Below are 22810 nucleotides of genomic sequence, written 5' to 3'. Positions count from 1 at the left end.
ATGTCGTTGATATTAATCTCTACCTCTTTACAGGTAGGGGCCGCGGTGGCCGGGTGGTTAAGGTGTCCCAACACTTTATCACTAGCCCTCCACCTCTGGGTTAGGGGCAATTGCCAGGTACTGACCGTAGGCCGGTGGTTTTTCTCCGGGTACTCCGGCTTTCCTCCACCTCCAAAACCTGGCACGTCCTTAAATGACCCTGGCTGTTAATAGGACGTTAAACAAAAACAAACAAACAAACAAAACTTTACAGGTTTCCAAAAGTAAAAACCTGACGTACCTTATGCATACTATGAGATTCGCATATTTGACAATCCCCCCACCCCACCCCCATTACATATATACTAGCTACGATCGATTTGTAAGTCATGCTCAACTTTTCCGATCAGCTCATATTTTATCACAATACGCATGACGGTGCTCTACGTCTGATTTGGTGTTTGTTTTTATCAGTTTCGCCGAATCAGCATCATCATCAGGATTCATCTTATATTGAATCATAAAGTAGTGGTTAAGGTTCGAAATGGTTTTCCCGATGTCTAATGCATCTTTTAGAATTACAAGGGAAAGTCCCTAGACGCCAACTTACTCATAGAAGGAGAGCTTAAGGCTGGACATCTCATCTGGCCATAGTGGTGCGAGGCAAATAAAAAAAAAAAAACATTCGACAAAATTCCAACCACTCGGTTCATCCATGATTCACGCGACAATTTAGTTTCCGCATCAGATATCCTAGCCCTCCGTTCTGCAGTTCAAAGCCTTGTTAACTCAAGATGACGTCATAATGATAATATATTCCATCTAAATTCTTCAGAAATATTGAAATTCAGAAAAAAAAGTCATATCTATAAGATTTCAACCAAAATAGCTACAAGGCAAATTATGCATAAGAAGGATAGGACAAAAAGGCATTTGTTAGGTCCGTTATAGACATTTTTATTCATGATTTGGGAAGCTAATCATGCGGCGGACAACTTATTCCTTGAAAGCGAGGCGTGATGCACTCAGAAGTTTATATGTTAAATACACAACCGTGTGTACACAGGGAACCTACACCCCCGGGGGACTGATTTCAGTAAAACATTTTGGCATCCTATCAACCTACTGACATAGATTTTCTCTAAGAAAACTGTCCCATGTAATTAATAAAGTCCACAAGTAAACCACGTGGTGGCCAGATGAAGCAATAGAAACGTGTCCGTTAACTGGACCGGTGTTTTACTGATTCATCTCTTATATTTGATGAGAAATTAAGTTTAATATCTTCAACATCATATAGATAATAACGTCACAAATAAAATGGGTACTGGTAGTATGACATTAAAATGTATTCAGCATTTATCTATGTATATCACTTTCCTTAATTTGAAGACAATCTAATCACTTTTAAATGCTATACTGAAGGGTCATCTGAATAGCATATCCAATAATATTTCCACAAGCCTATAAATCACTACTCTGGTGCAGAATAACAACAACCATTTTCACCTAACGTCATAAGAACATCAATGTTTATTTGTGAAGAACGTCATATCCGGTCAAACAAATGTCCCTATTGGTTTGTTTTTGTTAAACGTCCTATTAACAGCCAGGGTCATTTTAAGGACGTGCCAGGTTTTGGAGGTGGAGGAAAGCCGGAGTACCCGGAGAAAAACCACCGGACTACAGTCAGTACCTGGCAACTGCCCCACGTAGGTTTCGAACTCGCAACCCAGAGGTGGAGGGCTAGTGATAAAGTGTCGGGACACCTTAACCACTCGGCCACCGCGGTTAGCATATCAGCATGGATATTTTGTTCAATATATGTGATCCACATGATCTAATTGTTTTCTCATGTAACATGTTTTTTCGCATGTTTTGCCAAAATAAACAAACATCTTAACAAATTAAATGTCAATAGCAATACCTATGGTTATTGATATAGGTATACATGAACGGTGTTTCTGTTGTATTTTTACGGTGGTATGAACGCAGTGGAATACATATATATTATATAGAGCACGATAGAGCTATCTTTTGAATATGTCTGTATTCCATTGCGTTCATACCACCGTAAACGCAATAGAAACACCGTTCAATGCATATATTTACATCAAACTAACCGTTGAAATACCATACGAAGAACATGCAAGTCGGGATGTGTTGCGACGTTGGTAACTACGGCAGCTGTGGTCTCTTAGATAATATAGTTCCATTGAATCTACGTAAAGACACCAGTATTGTTAATAGAATTAAAAGAAACAACTTAACATTTCAAATACCTGTTGCGTTTTTAGTAAATTGTGATATTCATAATCCACAGTTTTGCGTCTCGAATTAAGAAATAATTGTTATTTTTTGTTGTTCACTGGTGTATGAACGGCATTTTTTGACAGATATTTTAAATGACGCGCTGTCAGCGCGTCATGTTGAAATATCTGTCAAAAAATGCCGTTCATACACCAGTGAACAACAAAAAATACGAATTATTTCTTATATTTATATTTCAAAACTATTTTTCAACGTAATCTTTGAAAAAAATCATAAGAAACAGTATTCTACGTTCGTTATACGTAAGTGACGAAACAGCTGAATGATCGATGTAACAGCGTAACAGATAGTTCCTATTTGGCGGGAAAGGTAATCAAGTACACAAGTACACAAGATATAGTTCCACACAAATTCACAATTTTAATCATCATGAAAGAAAAATATTGAAATGTTGTCTTCAATTTTACAATTATTAACAAGTTTTAAAGTTGATAAAACATTATTTCATGTGTAATCAAACGCGATTTTATATTCACACTTCGGCATTGGCACCGTCAACAATGTACTGTATGTATTCATACGCGGCAGGTTAATTGTTCACCTAGGAATGAACGCTAATTTTGTTAGTACCTTCATATAGAGAACACACAGTGGAAATGTGAATATTTAACTATGGTTGTCAAGCACAGCGTGTATTGACACTGATTTAGTAGTGACGTGGTCGAATGTTTCGTAAGAGCTGTACGCTTTAGTCATCTATTGTTAGCCTACCTCGTGGAAAAGTCAAATATGCACCGATTTCGCTATATGCAATTTAGTTTTTGACAAAATACTTACTTGACGTTAACTTTTTGAACAGAGATCATCGGATAACAAGAGAAAACGCTTAAATTGCGTTGATCAGTCCTTTCAAAATTGCTCCGTCTAGACTATTTGCAACTTTCGAGGGGGATTTTGCCCGCATTCGAATCATATTTTGACATAGAGCGCATTGGAAAATCAACATTTACAATGTCTCATTTTATCTATGAACCAAAAGAAACCTAAAATTTTATTCCAAAAACAGGTGGTCTTCCGATGTGCTGATATCAAAGAATTGAAAAAAAAAATGTAATGAAATATTTTTATTTAGCATTAACCAGACTGACTATAACTGATAACATAAACTTCACAGTTCAATAAGTACGCATATCTCATATGGTACAACCACCGCTTAGCAAATCATAAGTTCGGAGTTCGATCACGAAGATATATTTTTACATATTTTGTTTTGTTTCCTAATGCTATTTAATTTTTCTTTGTGGTATTTGATAGATAGTTTCAATATTTAAAGCATAAATATTTATCAAAGTTTCGGGGTTCGATCACGAAGATGTGTTTTTTCATCATTTTTGTTTCCTTATGCAATTTGATTTGTTTGGTGGTATTTTAAAGATATTTTCAACATTAAACACATATTTAAATATAAATTTGTATAGATAATTTTGAAAATAGGTAATTTTTCTATACAGTGACTATACTAATTTTAAAACTAATATATATATATATATATATATATATATATATATATATATAGCTACCTTTGATCGTACAAGCGAACGTTCTTCCATGACCTTAGCACAAAGTTTATGATGTTCATGATGAACTTTGTAAATCTTAAAACGACTGTATGCTTCAGGTTAGCGGGGTTAAGACAGTACAGGTGCGAGGGATGTGACACATACGTTGTGTCAGTATGCAAATTATAAATGAGTTCAGACCATGCATTCACATCTATCTATTTCCTAGGTCCATGTGTGTTCCCATCTTACTTACTAGTCCGCTTAACACGGAGAAAAGTAAATATTACCATCAGATTAAGTTGGAATTAATACTGGAATTTAGTTAAAACACCACATGTGTATACAAATAAAATTATTATTAAAAAAAACCACAGAAAATGTATTTCTATAATTTAATTGATATTTGATTCTTAAGGAAGTGATAGCCATGAACGTCATTATTTACATGTAGTCCATGTCCCATGAACGTACATATGCTTCTGATAAATGAGTTCATTAATAGACTGTGAGAGAAGCAAAGATTTTAAAAGGTGCAATGTCCGTCTGGCCGAAACCCATACGTACTTTTAGGGAAATAGTGATGAAGAAAATGATGTGAATCATTATATCATTAAGAAGGCGGTCAAAAAGCATTAGTGACCTTGTACTAAATTAAAACCTGCAATCACCTTGTTCACCAATAATTAGCCTACACAATAATGGCAACATTTCCTCAATTGTATGTACATTGTTGTTTTTCGGGGTTTTGGGTTGGGTTTTTTTTCTCTCATTTTTTACTATTTTTAGGTAAAAGCCAAAATAAAGACCTTAGTTCCTTCAACGTTCGATAACAATGAACAAAAAACACTGTGATATCTTTCAGATCAATATCTTTGCTTTGTGTAAAGTTCTTATTCTAATTTAATGTTATTACTGGAAGACGGGAAATATTTATTTTTGTTAATGTTACATGTATTATCTTGATAGAATACTTCCGTGTTACTCTCATGAAACTAATAACTAAGTCATGTGTTAATTTTTTTTTGCCATGAGATGGCAAAAAGTCTTCTGAATTTGGTATACATGATTCAGTTCATGTATTTATAATTTGTCGATAAAAAATCAACGCAAATTCAAAATGAACGAGAAAGACTGTGGTTTTTGGTTTATGTAAAGTTGCTATTTGAATTAAATGGTGTTTCTGGAAGTACAGATATATATTTTTGCGGTTTGTGGGGATAATTATTAAATATGCAATGTTGGAAATGATGCAATCCTTACATATCATTATCATAAAACATAAGTGATATGTTGAAATTTTCTGCCGTTAGATGGCAAATTTTGTTTTGAAGTCGGCATACATTATTCAATTGATGAATTTAAATGGTTTTGATAAAACCACATTTATAATGCGTCAATTACGAATAAAAGAATAATTAACATTTGTGTTTTATTTTACTTTCATTACTAACAGAGCACTTTCCAGTATATGACTAATATGGTTAATCATGTACATGTACCGAAATTATATAAAATTGATATAAACTTCTGACAAAAATTGCGTTTATATCAGGTTCATAAAAGATCATCTGGATATGATGTGTTCTTTCGTTATGTAGAAAAACTGACCAACTTTTTTTTATAAATTGGCTGAAATGTTTTGTCTTAAACGTTGTCCTGGTGGAAAATTATTGAAGAGGTCGTGGTAGTTGTTAGCATCATCTTCCAAATCCATGTCGTTAAAATCTTCACACTAATCTGAAAACAAAATGCACAGCTTGGTAAAACACAACAGGACATGGCGATCTTGCAGACGTCCTCCACGCATTTACAGTATACTTTCTGCAATCTTCGGAATCGTAGTTTAAGGTGGGTTTTGCTCTTTTAACATATTTGCTTGCTGATGTTTTTTTTTTTTTTTTTTTTTTTGATTTTCCGTTGTCTCTTAAAGGTGTTATCATTTACCTGCGCTGAGGATATGGACCGTCACATCGCAATATCTTCCCGGGAGAGCCAATTCTTTCATTTTCAATATCTTCGTAACTTGAAAGATTTCCCGGAACCCTCGCGTCATATGTGCATCCAGGCCAACCCACATACGCATTGTTAATTACCCATGCAATCAATTATAAGTTGTAACTGTACTGAGTGGAACCTTTCCTGTTGTTGTAACCATTGTCTCCCACTGGACAATTCACATGCAATTTCCGTAGTTTGAGCGAAGTGAATTATACGTAAATTATTTTCCCTTAGGTGGCGAGTTTTTCATAGGTGGTGCAGTTATGCGCTTTTGCACGTGCAGGTTGGAGATTGGAGTACGTGGTCATTCAGCGAGGGGAGACCAGCAGGTTCACACGTGTTTATTTTTATATAAACATGTTATGTTTGTGACGAAAAGTAACTAAATGATATACGAACCCGTCTGTTTTTCAGGTTAAGTGTTGTTAGTTGACGGTTATTGTAGTTAAGAGTGTAGTAATGTGTATAATGTGTAATAGAGTGAGAGGTGATGTGTATGATGATGATCATGAACTGTATTGCCATGTATACCCATCGCTAGGTTACATCGCCGTGTATACCCATCGCTAGGTTACAATGCCGTGTATATCCATCGCTAGGTTACATTGCCGTGTATACCCATCGCTAGGTTACATTACCGTGTATACCCATCGCTAGGTTACATCGCCGTGTATACCCATCTCTAGGTTACATTATCGTGTATACCCATCGCTAGGTTACATTACCTTGTATACCCATCGCTAGGTTACATTGCCGTGTATACCCATCGCTAGGTTACATTACCGTGTATACCCATCGCTAGGTTGCATTACCGGGTATACCCATCGCTAGGTTACATTGCCGTGTATACCATCGCTAGGTTACATTGCCGTGTATACCCATCGCTAGGTTACATTGCCGTGTATACCCATCGCTAGGTTACATTACCGTGTATACCCATCGCTAGGTTACATTGCCGTGTATACCCATCGCTAGGTTACATTGCCGTGTATACCCATCGCTAGGTTACATTGCCGTGTATACCCATCGCTAGGTTACATTACCGTGTATACCCATCGCTAGGTGACATCGCCGTGTATACCCATCGCTAGGTAACATTGCCATGTATACCATCGCTAGGTAACATTGCCATGTATACCCATCGCTAGGTACATTGCCGTGTATACCCATCGCTAGGTTACATTGCCGTGTATACCCATCACTAGGTTACATTGCCATGTATACCCATCGCCAGGTTACATTGCCATGTATACCCATCGCTAGGTACATTGCCGTGTATACCCATCGCTAGGTTACATTACCGTGTATACCCATCGCTAGGTGACATCGTCGTGTATACCCATCGCTAGGTTACATTGCCGTGTATACCCATCGCTAGGTTACATCGCCATGTATACCCATCGCTAGGTTACATCGCCGTGTATACCCATCGCTAGGTTACATCGCCGTGTATACCCATTGCTAGGTTACATCGCCGTGTATACCCGTCGCTAGGTTACATTGCCGTGTATACCCATCGCTAGGTACATTACCGTGTATACCCATCGCTAGGTTACATTAGCGTGTATACCCATCGCTAGGTTACATTACCGTGTATACCCATCGCTAGGTTACATTGCCGTGTATACCCATCGCTAGGTTACCTTGCCGTGTATACCCATCCCTAGATTACATTGCCGTGTATACCCATCGCTAGGTTACATTACCGTGTATACTCATCGCTATGTTCCATTGCCGTGTATACCGATCGCTAGGTTACATCGCCGTGTATACCCATCGCTAGGTTACATTGCCGTGTATACCCATCGCTAGGTTACATTGCCGTGTATACCCATCGCTAGGTTCCATTGCCATGTATACCCATCGCTAGGTTACATTGTCGTGTATACCCATCGCTAGGTTACATTGCCGTGTATACCCATCGCTAGGTTACATTGTAATTACTGTGTATACCCATCGTTAGGTTACATTACCGTGTATACCCATCGCTAGGTTACATTGCCGTGTATACACATCGCTAGGTTACATTATAATTACTGTGTATACCCATCGCTAGGTTACATTACCGTGTATACCCATCGCTAGGTTACATTGCCGTGTATACCTATCGCTAGGTGTTATTGCCGTGTATACCCATCGCTAGGTTACATTGCCGTGTATACCCATCGCTAGGTTACATTACCGTGTATACCCATCGCTAGGTTACATTGCCGTGTATACCCATCGCTAGGTTACATTGCCGTGTATACCCATCGCTAGGTTGCATTACCGGGTATACCCATCGCTAGGTTACATTGCCGTGTATACCATCGCTAGGTTACATTGCCGTGTATACCCATCGCTAGGTTACATTGCCGTGTATACCCATCGCTAGGTTACATTACCGTGTATACCCATCGCTAGGTTACATTGCCGTGTATACCCATCGCTAGGTTACATTGCCGTGTATACCCATCGCTAGGTTACATTGCCGTGTATACCCATCGCTAGGTTACATTGCCGTGTATACCCATCGCTAGGTTACATTGCCGTGTATACCCATCGCTAGGTTACATTGCCGTGTATACCCATCGCTAGGTTACATTACCGTGTATACCCATCGCTAGGTGACATCGCCGTGTATACCCATCGCTAGGTTACATTGCCATGTATACCATCGCTAGGTAACATTGCCATGTATACCCATCGCTAGGTACATTGCCGTGTATACCCATCGCTAGGTTACATTGCCGTGTATACCCATCACTAGGTTACATTGCCATGTATACCCATCGCCAGGTTACATTGCCATGTATACCCATCGCTAGGTACATTGCCGTGTATACCCATCGCTAGGTTACATTACCGTGTATACCCATCGCTAGGTGACATCGTCGTGTATACCCATCGCTAGGTTACATTGCCGTGTATACCCATCGCTAGGTTACATCGCCATGTATACCCATCGCTAGGTTACATCGCCGTGTATACCCATCGCTAGGTTACATCGCCGTGTATACCCATTGCTAGGTTACATCGCCGTGTATACCCGTTGCTAGGTTACATTGCCGTGTATACCCATCGCTAGGTACATTACCGTGTATACCCATCGCTAGGTTACATTAGCGTGTATACCCATCGCTAGGTTACATTACCGTGTATACCCATCGCTAGGTTACATTGCCGTGTATACCCATCGCTAGGTTACCTTGCCGTGTATACCCATCCCTAGATTACATTGCCGTGTATACCCATCGCTAGGTTACATTACCGTGTATACTCATCGCTAGGTTCCATTGCCGTGTATACCGATCGCTAGGTTACATCGCCGTGTATACCCATCGCTAGGTTACATTGCCGTGTATACCCATCGCTAGGTTACATTGCCGTGTATACCCATCGCTAGGTTCCATTGCCATGTATACCCATCGCTAGGTTACATTGTCGTGTATACCCATCGCTAGGTTACATTGCCGTGTATACCCATCGCTAGGTTGCATTGTAATTACTGTGTATACCCATCGTTAGGTTACATTACCGTGTATACTCATCGCTAGGTTACATTGCCGTGTATACCCATCGCTAGGTTACATCGCCGTGTATACCCATCGCTAGGTTACATTGCCGTGTATAGTCATCGCTAGGTTACATTGCCGTGTATACCCATCGCTAGGTTACAATAAACATTATACATATTTATATTGAAATTATTGATGTGTTTTATTATGAGTATACGGACCAGGGCCTAAAGGAATATTGTTATGTGTGTCCCATCTATCGCACCGCTATTTAATCCTGCACATATCTTAAAAAACAGTAGCAATTTACGCCTCGCGGTCGTTGTTGGGCCAACTAATATAATGCACTTGCTTCTGAACTAGCTCAATACGACTGCTGCATGTTTGATAGTTGTGTAACTTACGGCCCATTCGCCAACTCCAAATAGCATTGCTATCACCCTCTGGTTATCTTAGAAAAGTATTTATCATAAGTAATTGGTTTATATCCTCCACGATGACTTTTTTGTCAACTGTCCATTCATATTTTCGAGAAGATGACTGTGAACTTTCCGACTCGCCCGAAAATGTCTGGGAAACTCTTCACATGGCATTTGCCGTACAATGTTTCCCGCAAAACCTTCAATTATTGGTCTCATTTCCTTGTTAATTACATACATGTATGTACACCATTGTTGGAAATACAATGTAAGATGGAATGGGGGTTCTCTGCGGGTTTCGTCTTCTATTCCCATTAAATCGCCAAACATTTGATTTATTCCCCAACTTTAAAAATTGGCAAATATAATACATTTGTATCATCTACATATTAGAATAGTTCTGTTAAAGGTTCATTTCTTTATGTACTAAGTAGCTTAATTAATCTCTGTATATAACGACTTACTGAACTGCACAAAGCATTACTCTTTTGGTTTGTTTTGGTTTGTTTTTGTTTAACGTCCTATTAACAGCCAGGGTCATTTAAGGACGTGCCAGGTTTTGGAGGTGGAGGAAAGCCGGAGGTACCCGGAGAAAAACCACCGGCCTACGGTCAGTACCTGGCAACTGCCCCACGTAGGTTTCGAACTCGCAACCCAGTGGTGGAGGGCTAGTGATAAAGTGTCGGGACACCTTAACCACTTGGCCACCGCGGCCCCGCATTACTCTACATTCATTTTATTTTGATAAAATTAGGATTAACATAGTAATAGCTGTAATGCTAGGACAGATTTGTTATTACAGTCATATAGAGACATGTAATGGTATTCATCTCCAACACAGTTTGTGCATAAAGGACATAAACTTTCCTCGCGAGGGACGTTATTCCATCTTCCTGTTTCTATAATATAGGAGACTTCTAAATTAGATAAATTTACATAAAAAGGCATCTCGTTATCATTGTTTCAACAGGTATGGTTTAAAGTTAAACTGAGATTTACATAAAGAATCGACTTGTCCTCGCGACGAACTTTCAATATCATGAAACCATTTTAGAATAAATCCATCTTGTAGTCTTTGCTGAATAATGGTTTTAATGTATTCTCTATCAATTGTACAAGGTAACCGGAATTCCCATTTATCATTAAATCCAGTATCATTCAACATGTGTTGGATACATAATAACTACTTAGAGCTAAAAACTGAATCCTGGTGCAACTTATACATTTATTTCTACAATTTAGTAAATAATTGAATTTCACCTGTTCTAAGTCTATTCCCCATTCTTTTTTTTACTCCAACTTCAATTTTTAGATGGAATCTGTCCAATTTACCGTATACCATGTAATTAGATGTACTACTGCGAACATTCAAAATCCATGTATATAACTGTTAACGTATTTCTTTATAATCTTCGTATTTTTTCATAACCTAAGATTCCACATCCATCTAATCAAATTAGCATCACAAGTGAATCAAACATTTAATAATGAAGATCTATCGGTAATGACACATTTTTAATCTTTATATACAATATTTACAAGGCTTTTTGGTGTGTTCAGATAATTTACTCTTGGCTTTTTAGAAAACATCGTTAAAATTCAGCAATATCCCAAGATGTATATGGCTATCCCGTATCTGTAAAAGTTCATTATCTGACAAAATTCCCTTTTTCTTTTCTTTTTTTTCTCAAATATTAAAACTTTTGTTATCTTTTGGGGTTGGGTCCGGTAGGGATGGGAGGGGGGGGGGGGGGGGGGGGTGATATTAACTGAAAGTTTCCAGATCAAAGAACATTGGAAGGAGGATAGTGGGCTAGAACAAACCTTAAGAACAGTATTTTAGACGTTACTATACACAAATCTTGCATCATATTTAAATGAGCAAGTTAAATATGTAAATCAGATACATGTATTCTCTAATTTTCTCTATTCGATCATTTACAACATGTTCGATTAACATCAGATAATATAGAAGATTATCTAAATTGAGAAATTATCAAATTATTTTATCTCCTGTACATCTATGAAAGGTGTTTTTGATGTGTATAATTATTATAATGGAATGGGTTAATGTTTAATTTTATGGCGTATTGTATTGTAGTATGTTATCACGATAATATATCGTATATGGGATAATGCATCTTTAAGGGAAAGAAGTTCTAACATGGCTTGTCAATTCAGCACGAATATGATTATATATTGGTTAAGTTTGTCAGATATGTGTAAGAAGATTTTCAGAAATTCTTTTTTCCTCAAAAAGTCAGTCGAAATCTACGCTACCTCAGATGGTATTTACATGTACATTACAGTGTATGTACGTCAAACTGCAAACAAATAAATGTACTTGAAACATTTCGTTTGTGATAATAACCTAGTTATTCGTTTAAAATGATTTCCGGGAAGTTAAGTTGTCCTGTTTCAAACGACGAGTCTTGAACAGAATTTAAAATAATTGTTCGTGTTGTGACGAAAGCTGATTTTGCATGCTTGACACACGTTTACATAATGTCAATATAGTGCTCAAAAACCACATATCATTGTCCATCGGACAGTCCATAGCAATACGCTTTCTGTAGAGTAAAGGGAGATAACTGTTCTAGAAAGAAACCGTCGGCAATTTCCGTAAGCGAGAAAATATTTTGTACTTTACAAAATGTGCCGACGGGTCCCCATTGGGAAGAAATCATAATCAAGGCCTCGGATTGACATTGTATTAATCATTGCTAAAAGGGGCGATATCATTATGACTGCATGTCGAGATAATTCTTTTTTACATCTCTATATATTTAGCCATCGAATTACATTTTCCATTATAAAAGTTCTTATAAAGTTGAATATTGAATTGAACGTATTTATGATTTTATTCAACCTCACCTAAAGCTCGACCTATGTTTTTGAGTTAACAGTTATGCCTTATGCTTTTTACAGCAGAACAAAATATGTTCAATTCCATAGTGAACAAGTGCTTCTACCCAGATTGCATTCTGATCTATCATAGTTACTTCCCCTTGTTATACTCTCGCTATACCACGACAGTCGATAGGGTTTCGAGGATGTCCAGATTACCGTTCATTTAATTACTTTTATTAGCCTCTGGTCACGTGACAATGAATCATTGTGGTGTTAAACTGTAAATGGAATTTCGTTGGCTTTGTCTAGAAAAATTCTTACAAAATTATAAATTTGAATTAATTTAATTTACAAAATCAATGCTGAAATAATGCCAAGATTATTGACATATTGTGTTTGACAGAAATGCAAATGCATATTTACGACAGAATATTAAATTATAAAAACACAATTTTTTTCAAGGAATGTCTCGATCTGCTTATATAAATACCATCATACTATAAACCTTCAACACCTGGTCAGTCTGTCTTTAAATTTGTTTGTCTAATTCAATCGGTCTAACTTTATAATTTGGGGAAAAGTTCTGACCAATCACAAAAATTACTGCATTTACTGCGATACAGTTTGACGTAGTTTTGCAGCCTGATCGAACCGGTCTAACGGCTTCCAATTCTGACCAATTATGTATCAGGTCGATTTTGAAAACCGATCTTGCACGGCTTTGCCGAAAGCGTTCTTCGATCTATTCTAACCCCCGTTCCATAATTTCCCTTTCGGTGTCAATCCAATAAGATACCTGCACGTTAATTCAAATTCAACACAGGTTTAACTTTAATACAATATCACTTCCATCGTCGTCTCAGAATATAACACCACTTAGTTCATCACTCAATAAATATAACTAGCTATATATAGGCCTTTCCAAGTACATCTGGACATACCATGGAGACCAAATCCCCATATCGTAAGTCCAGAATACTTCATCTTCAATGAACAGCCGCTCCTCAATCACATTCTGTATGAGTAATCCGTTTGGACTGCTTTGACCACACTTGTTTCCAGCGGTGAACCAGAAGCCGCAGTTTCGTAGAACACCGCAATGAGAACCGGCTATTCCGTCCAGATCACGATCAAATGTTGTAAAATTTGAACCATTTACATGTACCAATGAATCACCGGCGTCTGGGAAAGTGTAGGGACTAGAAGTCTGAAATGTCATGATGAAGTTATTTGTTTCGTCCTCAACTCTAAAGCCTTGGTAAGCCCTCTGCTTTACCGAATTCCACTGATATCCCGCCAACTCTACTATGAGGTTGTAGTCCGTATAAGATCTAGTTATGGAGCTCTGATGTGTGTTCCCCAACCACATATTGGTGTCATCGAAAGAGAATCCTTCGGCATATTCTGACCAGGATTTGTTGAAGACAACTGACTTTGAAAAGTGTCGCTGTATGTAAAGGCGTGGCATTGGATAGGAAGAGTCCAGACTACAGAACACAGTGATGGGGGTGGGCGAGAGAGCTGGCTGTATCTGGAAATACCCTTCCATACCTGCATAGTAAGGGTACTGTCCCATTTCTGCACAATCTGTGAGACAAAAAAAAAATAAACATTTTTATTTGATAAAAATATAGTTCTAGGTGTTATTAAATTTCAATAAGTTTTCTCTTCACTGACAATTTTTACATATTCCAGCATTACACCGTTAAACTATAATAGCAGAGTTGGAGTTGCTTTCGATGTAGCCCGAGTTTCCTCTGGCCCTGACACCATGTCTAAATGGGTATTCTGGGGTAAATAAATATCTCATTTATCCATATATGTAAGATAGGTGTTATGTCACACCTTATTTTTTTGTATTTGCACCAAATTCTTAGCGACATCAAACTGTTTCAGGGAATTCCATGTTTTCATATAGTAGTGCGCTCTGGTCCTACACCAGACATAATGTCAGGACTAGAGGAAACTCGGGCTACTTTTGATGAAGCAAAACAAACACTTACTCTTCGTAAGCACGTGGTCTTATTCTTGTACTTTCTCAAAAGTTCTTTATTATATGCCCTCGTATTAACAATTTTGAGGTTGAATTGTGGTGTCGTTGACCTGTATGTTAGTGTAAAATTGTTCTACGCCGTATCAGTCAACAGCCAAAAATCTTCCCCGAAGTGTTGGGACCAACCTGATGAACTGTTTCCCAAGGCCTCGGGAAACAGCAGTTCATCGGCTTGGTCACAGCACCTCGCGGAAGGGGTTTTGGCTGCTGACTTATAAGGCATGAAACAACTGTTTTGTTACTCGAATAATCCACAATATTTAGATATCAGCTATTTTATTAGGATGAGGAATGCATAAAAATGTTTCTTTACAGTATTTGTAAAGACGGAACCGAGAATACTGAGATATTGCATGTGTGCTATAAGGGAATACTATTGGGTCATTGATCATGCCCTTAATATCAGCTTTTGGGCACATGACATATTACTCTCATATTGCAAGAGTTTCTTTATTTACTACTGTCATAATAGAAATAAAACCTTACCTATAGCCAACCTTTAATTATACACTACCAGTATTGGTCATAGTGAAATACATTACTGTGTTCTATGCTGTTTATCCTATTGGAAAATTGAACAGAAAACTTTCTTCTCTTTGTCCAAACTTTTTTTTGTAGACAATGTTTATACACCAACTCTTGGTGAAAATTACCTACCTGTAGCAAAATGGTCGCAAGTCAGCCCAACGTATCCACCTTCGCAGAGACATGTATCATTGACTAATGTCCCACCGTTCAAACAGGTCAATGTATTTTCTCTCTGAAAACAGGATATTAGTGAAGTATTTCAGAGGCAATTATTTTTTTGGAAAATAACACATATGTTAATGTCGACTTGGGTTTCTAGAGATACAGGATTATGGCGACCATGGGAGAGTTTAATGGTCGATATCTTTATCTCGCTCGATGTGTTCGATACTACACCAGCCTAGTTCTCATGGGAATTTAAATCTCGGATTTTATGAAGCGGAAGACGCTTCCCCGATCGACGCACCTGGTCTGACTCTCATAGTACTTTTTTTTTTAAACGTTTCCATGTAAATATATAATTTGTATATACAGTGGAACTTCGTTAACTCGAACTTGGAAAACTCGAATACCCCGCTTAACTCGAAGTACTTCGTAAGTCCCGACCGAATTTGATCTTTATCCTAGTAAAAAAAAATCGGAAAACTCGAATTCGGAAAACCCGAAAAACTCGGATAGTACGAAGTGAAAATTTGGTCCCAACAATAATAATCCTACTTGAAATGATCGAATAACTCGAAGTGTCATTTTTGTGTCCAACAACGATTGGTAGTAAACGCCGACATTTTTTCAACATCGAAATTCCGTTTGTATCGGCACTACAAACCTGATTTTTATATACATGTATATTATAAGTGTTTCATAAATTCATTAAAGAAATTGTCGGTGGAATCTTATAACAATAACTGTCGGTGATAAAAGGTACTGTTTTACTTACATCAGGTAATTTTGCCGATAATAGTACACACGATAGTCAACAACTCATCTATATTTTGCTCTCGTTTAATCGAATTCGAGATAGAATTATGGTTTCGCTGTTACGTCGGTATTCTTTGTTGCGTTTGAGTTGATATGTTTACTTGAGGTTTGGTGCTAGTCTAAATAATATTCGGTTTTTTTCCAAATTACGGCTTTGGCTTACGTGCCACTATTTTGACATACATGTGTAATATTTAACCAGAATTATACTCTTTGTCAACATAACGTGTTCATACTAAACATACAGGTTCAAAATACGAACAGCGTATTTGTCCGCGAAACACTCGCTGAATGCTTCGATTTCTTTTTTTCTCGTGTTCATGTTCCAAGTTATCGTTTGTAGACAGTAACAGACAAAAATACAATACAGTGTTGACACACGATATCTACAGCACCGTGTGAAAAGTATCAGCGATTTTTTAAGATCTCACAGCGCTAAGGTTGGCAAATGGTTTGTTTTTCTTCGTTTAAATGATTAATTTATTTAGAAAAGAAAACATAAAATCCTTCCTTGAGTTTAAGGTAATAATTAATCGAAAGATCTGATGAGATGCCTTACATGTCACATGTACTTACACAAATATGAATATCAATACGTTTTAACTAAGTTTCAGTCGTATGTTTTAAAATGACAGGTTGGTTTGCTTTTGTGTCGATTTTAGTTATCTTAACAGTTACAATAGACAAAATTCCAAAACAATCACATGATGGACAAAATTATTTCGTTACGATATCGGATAACATTTCAGGTACGGAAACTGCAAAGAACTAAAAACGATGTAAACTAACGTTTAATCTTAAAGAACAACAAAACCTCAGACAAAATGCTAAAAAGGAAAGTAAATATGACGCACGAATGAATTGCACACTGATTTTTTTTTAAAGAAACAACTGCATTGTTAAAAATTGTAATCCGCCATAATTTACAAACAAGTTAAACCCGGTAGATGTATCGCATTGTATTGTTTAACGTCCTATCAACAGCTATGGTCATATTAGAAATTACACATGCGAATAGCATTATAATTTGACCTGGTTGGATCTCATACATCCGTACTAGATGTGGTATTTCAGTATGATGGCGCTATAAAACCGTGCGTCAGTGGCCCGATATTTCATGAGTACCGTCTGAATATAGAAAAAGCTGTCGAGAGTGCATAAGATCCCAAAAGCAAACAAATTAACAAACAAACAAATTGGTCAATAAACATGTAATATTAAGACAGAACGGTACCTTTTCCAGAATTTTCGAGCCCTGTACGGACTGGCTGGGATCACAGGTAGAAGACAAGCTAATGTTACTGTGAGTACACGTGTGGTCAGACTCTACCTCAGCCAAGCTGTGACAATAAGGATCTTCCATACAAGCTATTATACATTCCATCATATCATGATTAGGGATTAAAGCCGAGATGTCTTCAGAGTGGAAACCAGAGTCCGCACAATCACCTCTAACCGTGAAAGTAGCCTGGCGAAACTCCGCTCCAATCGCAGGTAAAAGAAAAAAACTCAAAACCCAAAAGAGATATTTCTCCTCCATAGCGAGCAGCTCTTAGTTCCCTTAAATGGTACCGAATGCGTATGACTCGAAAATGCGATTCTGATTAGTATATAATGCCCCTTTGATCGATAGGTTCCGTTAACGCAAATATTGCTATAATCAAACAATCGATGGATAGTCGTTTGCAAGTCACATTGATTGCCTCTGAAGAATCAATTTCTAGGGAGGAACGTCCGGAAGAGCAAACATTGAAGACGTCGCCTCGTGTTTTATTTTTGAAAAGAACTATTGTAGCATTTTACTCCCAAACGTAATCTGCAAACAAAGAAAATAACGGAAATTCCAATATAATATATTTTGTTTATGTATCAGAGTATTGTATATATATTCCTGTTTGTCTATGCATGCTTTTATCCTTTTTGCCAATACATTACGGAATCGAGTCGTGTTTACTCATTCACCATTAATAATGGGCTCAAATAAACCGTGTTTATGTATCAAATATAAATGCTAATTAGTTGGGAAACCAGACATATTTGCAAAGCATTAGTAATGACAACACGCATTTCATAATAAGAAATAGAAATTGGAAGCATATGCTTGATTAAATGAAAAATACAGATAATCAAGAAAAAATCATTAAAGGGAATTTACAAGACAATCCTTTTTTTAAACAAAAACCACACAACCATCATTTGGATCTCAAATTTTCTATAAACACCTAACCCTATATGAACAGGGCTGTTCGGGTCTCTTACACATTTTACTATTTACCCATGGCTGTTGGTTTCACCTGGACATGTTCCCATATGACCTTTAATTTGCTGTTGGTGTCTCATGAATACCCGTCCTCATACAAAAATGTATAACCCTAGCAATGGTATCACCATCATCATCATATTGACGCCCGTTCTCATATGACTCAAGTAGCAATTGGTGTCCCCGAGGACACCCTTCTCAAATGACTATATAATGAACACCGGGGTTGTCAGTTTTACCGAATTTAATTACGAATATTACAAGTGGTGCCTGCCTTAAGCTTTAATACAAATAAACATGTAGTGAATGGTCGAATATATTGACCACGGATATCGAGCGGAAATGTCTGTTATATACATCTTTGATATACGTAGATAAAATTTTGCTTGTATTGAGCAGAGGTCACAATCAAACATCCCTCATTGTTTGGGTATTGTTTGAAGGGTCGTAAGAAAACATTTAAAACTAAGTATTTACGTCATGCTATTGTTGTATACTACAAAGTTACTCGAGGCGAACTAAACAGTGCATTTGATATATTTGCTTTTAAATCGACAAAATATTTACTTAAAGAAGTATAACCTTAATACCACATGTTGCTTCCCACCGTATAGATAAGCAACATATCTGGGCAATTCGACTACCCTTAGAAATATCGATAAATAATTGGATAATTTGATGCGTGTAAATATAATATTGGAACCCGGACTCAACGCCACTCGTCCAGGGCCTAGTTGTTAAATATATTAAATGTAAACTTTATTTAGTTTACAATAATTGCGAAACAAGTGATATCAATTTATATTAACAACGATTCCTGACCCGGTTTGAAGCGTGCGAGGGGTCTTACTGTGGGAGGAAACCGGAGCACCTAGCGGAAGACGTGTAGGACAGGCGACAGCTGAATAGGCTAGCCACAGTTTACCTTCAATTGTGAAATCGTGATAAAATCATTTCGGTAAAAATCAATAAAATTTTATGAAAATATGACACGCGTCAGTCTCTTAACTACCCATTTTATGGAACCCACACTCAGGTTTTGAAGTAAAGAAGAATTTCGATTTTCACTAATCAAGTGATTAAGCTAATCACCTGTTGAGCAACTGGGCCCTGGTCAATAGTTCGACATTTCAACTGGTTACGTCAAAAGATTAAAATCTGAAAGTGACAAAGATTCAGTTGGATCAGCATAACTGAAATGCACGTGTTTCTCAAAACGCGACACATTCACAATGTCAAAAATCGATAAAGTAGTTGGTCGCTTATATTAGTACCAGTACATCGTTGTGTAAACAATGTCATAAAAAGATTATTGACACAATACAATATCGTATTTCTGGTTTTAATTACTAAAATGTAGGGGTGTGTTTAACAATAAAACGTTTTACATTTTGATTTTAATTTATTTAAACTCAACAGACCCTAAGGTCCAATAATAGAATTGATACAATGTAAATTAAAAAAGCAATTACTGCATAGAATAGATAGCAAAAATTGCATATAAAAGTGCTTCTTTCAGCTGTTTTTTTTTAAATTCACAGAGAAAGAAACATACTGTCTATATTGTAAGTGTCCATGATAACATTTGTTTATTTTTGGCTTCTCATAAATCGGCTGAATTTACGTACATCAAGTCTGCGAAATGAGTTATTAAATAACGATAATTTACATGGTAACATAGATCTATACAGTATATAGATATCTGATGGCAAGATACAGATTTGATCAGATAAGAGCAGTCAAAGAGCCTTTGGACATATTTTTACAGTTTTCAGACTTAACAAATAATCGCAAATCAAAAATCGGAGTAAAATGTATATTTAATGAAGTATATTGGATATTCCCCAAAATAATAAGTGGGTCCGACGGATGCAAATTAGTCCCACAATGCAACGGGTGGATTATCAGTCAACACAAAATGGCGGGACGCCGAAAGCGTGGGCCTGCCGAAACGCAGACAGATTCTGCCGAAAAGAAACGTAAAAGAGACTGAAATCGACAACTTTGAAACTCAGCAAAAGAAGAAAAAGGAATTAACTCGAATTTCGATTTTGCCGGACGCCTATTGTATTGGATTGCTGCTTAGCTTTTCCCGTATTCCTCGAACATTTTCAATTTCACCGATCAGAATTTTATCGGTGTTTTGTCGGTTATTACGAGAATAGTTTGCTAATATGTTCAAATGAATGCATTATTTGGCAACTTCACGTATACCTGATATGTAAACAACGGTCATGTGTGTAGTTTATGAGTAGTGGACATGTATGTTGTTGTAACCTCGTTCTCGACTCCGTGACAAATCACGCGATAAAAATAAATGCGGCGAGTTATTTTTAAACACTGATGTTGCAAGGATTCCCCCGGTCAAGCGTCCAGTCCAATGGTCATTTTGATGTAAGGAGAGCGTGAATGAGCATGTTGAATTGCCATTAATACATACGGGCAACTAGAAATTTAGGTTATTTGGAAGTATGCGGCTTTAATTTTCATCCCTCAGTCACGATACCATTCATATACCCTTTTAATATCACTTTGTAATTGGCCACAATCTGATACTTCATTAACCGACTTTAAAATAGTACTATCATCAGCAATCATTCATGAGTAAGACAGTTTTAAAACAGATGGCAGATCATTAATAAAAAGTAAAAATAATTTTGGACCTAAAATCGAACCTTGTGTAACCCCGTAAGTTACATCGCACCAACCGGAAGTTGCACCATTCTGTAACTATCGTTACGTCGCCGGTCCCAATTCTGGTTTTTACGCGACGGAGAGAGAGATCATAGGGCAATGCCTTTATTGGCACGGCTTTGATAGGGATACTTTGAATCCCTTGACTTTTTTGCCGCACACAACCGAATCTTCCAGACGATTCCAGTCGACTACTGTTCTTATGAAGAAAGAGTTTTAATAAGGATTTATTGTGGCTCGTTGTACTTGGTATGGTTTACTGTTGTTAGTTGCATATGTGTCCACAATGTTTGTTGATATAAAGTTGCCCAAGTTTCGTGGTGTTCTGATGGCAGTTTTAGGTCTAGATTTTTGTAGGAAATCAGATGATGGTATGGCTGGTACCAACCCCTCGACAATTTTGAATATATAGATGAGGCGTTGTGCGGTTCTCCTTGATTTGAGTGATGGTAAATCCAAATCTTTTAGCATTTTTGTCACACATCCTTCTTCTCGGCCGGAGTATTTTTTTTTATTTATGAACCGGGCTGCCTGTCTTTGTATTCTCTCTAGCTTCTCAATTTCAGGTTTGGTATACGGGTCCCAGACGATGGATCCATATTCCATAATTGATCTTACGAGCGAGATGTAGGCAGTGTTTTTGCAGTTTTTGTTGCAGTGGCGTAGATTGCGTCTTAGGAAGCCTAATGTTGAGTTTGCTTTCTTTGCTACATTTTTAATGCGAGTACTCCATTTTAGGTCTTCTGAGATTTGTAGGCCGAGATACGGGTTGTTTTGTACTTGTTTGGAGGATGTACCCGTTACATGCAAGTGTATAGATTTTTTTGGCTTTGGTTTTTTATGCTGAGTATGTACCACTTTTTTGCATTAGTCTAGATGTCATCCCAAAGTTTCTGCCCAGTTTTCAAGGTTTTTGAGGTCGTTTTGTAGTGTCACATGGTCTGAAAACTTTTAATGTTCCTGTAAAGTAGGCAGTCTTCTGCAAAAAGTCGGACAGATGATTTAACTGTCTGGTAAGTCGTTGATATGACAGAGGAATAACAACGGCCCGAGGACTGTTCCTTGGGGGGGGGGGGGGGGGGGGGGGGGGGGCACCTGAGTCGACTATGACCTCTTCTGATTGTTCCCCTTCTAGGACGACGCGCAGCTTTCTGTTGGTTAGGAATGGGTTGGTCCTCGGATCCCGTAATGGTCCAGTTTGTACAGCAGTTTGTTATGGGGTACTGTGTCAAATGCTTTTGAGATGTCCAAAATTGTTACATCTACCTGATTTCCTGCCTCGTATGCTTTTGTGAAGACTTGGAGTGTTGTTAGCAGCTGTTTCGCATGAGTACCCTCATCGAAAGCCGTGGTTTAATGATGTCAAGACCTTGTTTTTATCTAGATGTTTTAGCATATGTTTGCATACGATGTGTTCCAGGATCTTGCATGCGACAGATGTTAGGGAGACCGGTCTGTAGTTTTCAGCGGAGTGTCTGTCTCCCTTTTGAAGATGCATGAAATATTTGCATTTAGAAAGTCTGATGGTAGTTTGCCTGTACCGATGGATGTATTTTGTATTTTGTTGGGTATTTTATCTGGGTCTGAAGCTTCTGTTGGGTTTATTTTCTTGAGAAGTTTGATTAAAACACTTTGTTGTCTATTACATACGTAGGAATTTAACCAGTTGAAAAATTTACCTTCGGTCCCATATAATATTAGTTTATGCAGCAGTAACGAAT

At 37.5% G+C, this 22810-nt stretch overlaps 1 protein-coding gene across 1 annotated transcript; it reads right to left on the bottom strand.

The window, feature by feature from the left end:
• Window positions 1-11506: 11506 nt before the first annotated feature.
• Window positions 11507-17695, bottom strand: LOC117318212 (microfibril-associated glycoprotein 4-like). Its single transcript, XM_033873246.1, has 3 exons — window positions 17370-17695; window positions 15287-15389; window positions 11507-14163 (listed from the first exon to the last, which is right to left on the bottom strand). Exons 1-3 carry the CDS (start codon window positions 17673-17675, stop codon window positions 13478-13480), a joined length of 1095 nt encoding a protein of 364 aa, XP_033729137.1. The 5' UTR covers window positions 17676-17695; the 3' UTR covers window positions 11507-13477.
• Window positions 17696-22810: the final 5115 nt, after the last annotated feature.

Source organism: Pecten maximus, chromosome 19, assembly GCF_902652985.1.
Source record: "Pecten maximus chromosome 19, xPecMax1.1, whole genome shotgun sequence".
Lineage (NCBI taxonomy): Eukaryota > Metazoa > Mollusca > Bivalvia > Pectinida > Pectinidae > Pecten > Pecten maximus.
Note: the sequence above shows the minus strand (reverse complement) of the source record. Positions and strands in the feature narration are given on the sequence as shown.